The 5246-nt window shown below is 48.7% G+C and overlaps 1 protein-coding gene across 1 annotated transcript in view; it reads right to left on the minus strand.

Moving 5' to 3' along the window:
• TOX2 (TOX high mobility group box family member 2) overlaps nucleotides 1-5246 on the minus strand; it is a 151289-nt gene that overhangs the window by 8784 nt on the left and 137259 nt on the right. Inside the window, exons 6-7 of the mRNA XM_017735132.1 lie at nucleotides 1680-1800; nucleotides 1-64 (exon numbers count right to left, since the gene is read on the minus strand). The exon at nucleotides 1-64 is cut by the window's left edge and continues 328 nt beyond it. Of these exons, the coding sequence (XP_017590621.1) occupies nucleotides 1-64; nucleotides 1680-1800 (185 nt within the window). The remainder of the gene's footprint in view (nucleotides 65-1679; nucleotides 1801-5246) is intronic.

A 5246-nucleotide genomic window follows, 5' to 3' on the forward strand; every position in this document is an offset into this window, starting at 1 on the left:
AGAGGAAACATGGATATGCATCCTGAGATACCCATCTGTCCAGATGAGCTCCCCGTGGATCCTGCTCCTCTGCCACCTGCCAGCACATGAACTCCCAGTGGGGTGGCCACAGGCTGGGTTCAGCATCCATATCTGGAAAACTAAAGCCCAGGAGCTCAACCGTGCCTTTGGCAGAGCCTGGAGCACCAGGGGAATGTACCAGTGCAGAGGCAAACTGCCCACGAGCAGCTCACTGCTTTGGGTGGGTGACAAATCCCTGCTGCTTCCAACTGGGAAATGGGTCTACAAACCCTCTGCTTTCCCCACCCTGTGTGGAACTATAATGCACGGGACAGTGGTGGCCTCATTTCTGCAGGAAGAAGAGAAGGACAAGGGCAAGTTTTCTGGGTCGGACACCGAGGGTTTTGTCCTGTGATGGGCTCTGCAGTGATACTACTGATCCTTTCTCACCCAGCAGTCAGGACCACACTGTGCTGCTTTGGTCAAAACAAAGTTTTGCGGAAGAGTAGCTGGAGAAACTGGGAAGAAAATGAAGCCACAGAACACATGCCTCCATGACTTCCATGCCTTCCACAACTCCTGTCCCACACTGCTGCAAGGCACTTTCAAGGCAAGACCCTCAGAGGCTTCCAGAGGGACTGACAAGAGTTTCAAATCCCCAACAAATCCTTCCCACCCCTTTTTCTGTCCTTGCTGCTGTTCTGTTGAGAAGTTGGGAGCTACCGGTCTGCACAGGGGCTCTGAGCCTTTCCAGCTCACCACCACCACACAGATCCTGCAGATGATGGGTGATTTGGGAGATCACATTAAATCCCAAGGCAGCTGAATGTGATGATTAAGCTCTGAGGATGTGGTGTAGTACCAAGGAGAAGATTTGAGGGGAGACCACTCACTACCCATGGGCAGCATTACCCCTGAGCCAGGAAGATTTTGAGCTCCACGGGAGCCACCCCAAATTCACAGGCAGAAAATGCCTGTGTCCCCTCTCTGGAGGTGTGGAGGAAGGCAAGCTGTGAGGTCCCTTGGGATGGGCACCCATGTCCAGAGACTGGGCCCATCACTGCTCCCCAGTGTGGTCTTGAAGCACTGGGAGTCCCTGTATGAGCCTGAAATGCCCTGAAATGTCACTGTTAGGCACTGGAATGGGTTCTCTGGGTTTGGCCTGGCTGTGGTGTGTTAAGCACCCATGTGCTCACATCTCCTCAACCCACAGTTATGGGTCTTACTCCTTAAAACTCCCTAAAAATCTGCCCTAGGCTGAGCATGCACAGGAGAAGCAACACCTGGGCTCCTGAGCAGGTGGGACAGCCCGAGTTCATGGAGCAGGGTGCAGCAGGATGCTGCTACCAGTGAGCCCAGTACTGGGTGTCACCTTCCCCTGCACCAGTCCCTGAGGTCACCTTGTCCTCCTGACCCCTCTGCTGCACTCACACCCTGAAAGCGGGCAAGGAACAGTGGGGACAGGCAGCAGAGACCCCTTCACCCCACACAGGGAAACTGATGAAACCTCCCCTGCTGCTGACCCCATCCACAGAAAAAAACAGGGTGCTAAAGGGCAGATGACAGCCCAGCTCCTGCCCTGACCGTGCTGCAGAGCCCCTCTTTCAGCCCCTTGGGAAGGTGTTAACGCCAGCATCAGTTCTGATATCACAATTACACAGTATTTCTGATAAATTTGCTCCTCCCTGGAGGCTCCTGTGAGTTGTAACCCCTCTGTACCTTGGAGACGAGGCTGGCCCGGTATGCAGCCAGGGCTTTCAGGTACTCCTTCTTGGCAGCTTCTGTTTTCCTCTTGTATGCCTGAAAGGAGCAAGGAATGGACAATCATTAATAGAGGGAACAGGGGGCTGCCAGGTTTGGCTGCACCCCAGCTGCTCAGTGGGACCCCTCTTCGGTGGGGCCGTGTGCATGAAAAAATTCTGCTGCAGAGGAATTGACCCCAAACCAAGAAAATGAAGCCCCTGGATTGGACCATGCTGGGAATTTTGGAGGCATCTCTGGTCAGAGCAGTCTGTGTGTTTAGACAGGTATTTAATAAGAGAGACCATCTGTGAACACAGCGAAATCTCTTCCCAACAGGAAGCAGAGTAAAGAGTGATCCAGGCTCTTGGAAGAGCAAAACAAAAGCCAAAATCCTCAAATGACAGGACTGTCTTTAAAGTCCCTTCCAACTCAATCCATTCTATGATTCTGTGATGATGACTAGCTTAAAAACAGGTGAAACAGTCAGAATTCCTTAACTACCCATTTGGTTTTTTGGCTTTCCCAATATTAATTCTTTAGAGCTCAAAACTCCAGCTCTACTCTGCAGCCTGGCCAGCCTGGGAACTGCTTTCTCATCTTATAAAAGCTGAGATTTTCACCTCATCTAAAGACTTGATGAGCTGGAGCTTGCAGGGAAGCAGGAAAGTTTGATTCCCTAAGAAAAAAAAAAAAATACAAGATTTGGAGGAGTGAATTAGGATTTATTCTTCCATCTTTCCCCATAATGAGAGATGCCTCTTGACCATGTCAGTGCTGGCCCCCTTCCTGCCTGGATCCTGGTCCTCCACATGGAGGTGAAGACCTTCAAGAAAATAAAGGTGTGACCCAGCCTGTCCCCAGCAGTGAATCCCTGAAGGGTTACACAGATTAACTGGGTAAGCGAGAGGATTAATTTAAAACAGAATAAAAATTTCAGGATAAAGGCAGAAACTCCCAGGAAAACCACCCACCAACCCTCTTCTCTGCTGGAAACTCAAAGCCTTCCTCAGTGATGCATTGAAAGTTGATTTCAATTAGAACAGATTTGCATGTATTTAATTCTGCTCTACAACTGACAACAGTTTCCAGCAATTGAAACTCTGAAGGTTCGTGGGCACATCCTCTCGCCAGGATGATTTAGGTTGGATATTGGGAAAAGTTTCTTCATGGAAAGGGTTGCCCAACCCTGGAATGGGTTGCCCAGGGAAGTGGTGGAGTCACCATTCCTGGAGGTGTTTAAAAGACCTATGGGTGTGGCACTTGGGGACATGGTGGCCTTGGCAGTGCAGGGCAAACAGTTGGACAGGATGATCCTAAAGGTCTTTTCCAACCAAAACAATTCCACAATTTTATGATTTAGCTCATTTCCCCTGCAAATTTCCACGGTCATGGCAGCATCCCAGACTCCCTCCCAACACTGACCTCTGAAGGGAGAGCAACCTTCCAGCAGCTGAACCGAATGTGAATTTAAAATCAGTACAGATAAATTCTATTAAAAATGGATTTAAAGCCTTATTTTCATTGCTAAACCACGGCGAGTCCTGTAATGAAACGTTTTGACTCGACACACTGGAGGTCTCAGACGGCAATTTTCTGAAATGGAGCATTTCCCTAAGTTTGTCTTTGGCTTTATGGTATTCAGGAAATATTATATTTGCTCCATTCAGAACAAAATTGCTTTTCAAAATGTCAGCCTGAAGAAGAGCTTGCCTGTGAAAAGTAACTATTTCTTCAAACTGTATCAGTTCCCTTAATAAAAGCTATTACCTTTCTCTACAATCTCCACATCTTTTATTATAGAATCAAAGACAGTTTGGGTTGGAAGGGACCTTAAAGCTCATCCAGTGCCATCCCCCTGCCACGGGCAGGGACACCTTCCACTGGAGCAGGTTTGTGCCCATCACAGCAGCACAGAATTTATTGTGTTCAGCAGCAGAGCTGGTGGATGCTCTTCAGTGTGGTACCTGATGCCCTCCCAGCAATGAAATAAGAATTCCTGTATCTCAGGCCAGTGTTTAAGAGTGGCCACAGCTGGATGCTGATCTATGGAGAACATATTTAATTATTTTTCCTCTATAATGGCAAAATACAAGAGTGGTTTTACCATTTTTCTTTTCCAGGATGGTGGGAAAACAAAATATTCAGAGATATGCCGAGACAAATTTAATTATTAGCAAGACTTGCCTGGAGCAAAACCTGCAATTTCTGGACAGTGAGAGGGCAGGTAAACAAGGCTTCCTAAACCTGAATGCAAATAAATTTATAACCAATAAAACCTGTGCCTGTCTTCATCCCCATCACCTGCTTTTCCTGCTAAACCCTTTTTTTATGGCACTCTTCATCTGTCCTGGTCTCTTTTAGAGCACGTGGATCTCCCTCGTACTGGGATGTGCTGCTGGGTGGGGTCTGGTGCAGCAGGACTGGGAAGGGGCAGCCAGCAGGTTCATCCGCTGAAGGGAGAGGGGATTGCTCCAAGCAGGAGCCTCTGTGCTCCTTGGGCCAGCCCTGGCTCAAGCCTGGCCACGAGCAGGGCAGCCAAGAAGGGTGATGGGGTGAGCTCGGGGATTGTGCTCACTGATGTTTCTCCAGTGAACTGGAAGCTCTGGAAGATTCCTGGTGGATTACCTGGGTTTTAATCATCGAATCCCAGAATGGTTTGGGTTGAAGGGACCATTTGGATCCACCCCTTCCAGGGGCAGGGACCCCTTCCACTGTCCCACTTGCTCCAAGCCCTGTCCAGCCTGGCCTTGGACGCTTGCAGGGATGGGGCAGCCTCAGCTGCTCTGGGTATCCTGTGCCATCACCCTCATTGTAAAGAACCATCCCTAAGGGTCTCCTGTTGGGAATTTTGCAGTCCTGCCCTGCACATGGCGGCTTCCTGCACCCACACAGGGCTCCGTGAAGGACACTGAGCTCTCTGTCCCTGGGGAATCACCACGCTGACGTGGGATCCGAACAAAACTCCTCACAAATCCTCTGTGATTTGGCAGCTCTAGCACAGCATTTATAACCTTTAAAATTTTAATTTAAACATTGACAAAACCACGTTACTTTCTAATTAAATCCCATTTTCTCCCAGGGATTTTAATTTTGAAGTAATTTATCAGATTTAAGGATCCTCAAAATATTTTGCATGTTTTTCTTCCTAACCTGCCATGCCCACTGATTTATTTTCCTTATTCATTAGCAGGAGGATTCATTAGTCATTAAGTGAGTGGGTGGGTTGGGGAGGGGGGTGGGGAGGAAGCAAAAATGGTTAGTGATTATGAAAACAAAAAATCAGAGCTGTAAGAAGCATATGTTGGGATCGTAATCCTGACACCTCTGTGTCTCAGCAAAGCAGCCAGTAATTGTGCCGTAATGAAATGTTCTTGTTTGATAACCAGTTAATTAGAGAAGACAATTATTGCAAACCCCGCTGACGCCCACGAGCGGCTCCGTGTCGCGCCGGCACTGAGTGACAGCCAGAGCTGTTATCCCTAACCTCTGCATCCCAGCCCTCC

This window comes from Corvus brachyrhynchos, unplaced genomic scaffold (genome assembly GCF_000691975.1).
Source record: "Corvus brachyrhynchos isolate BGI_N302 unplaced genomic scaffold, ASM69197v1 scaffold125, whole genome shotgun sequence".
NCBI classification, from domain to species: domain Eukaryota; kingdom Metazoa; phylum Chordata; class Aves; order Passeriformes; family Corvidae; genus Corvus; species Corvus brachyrhynchos.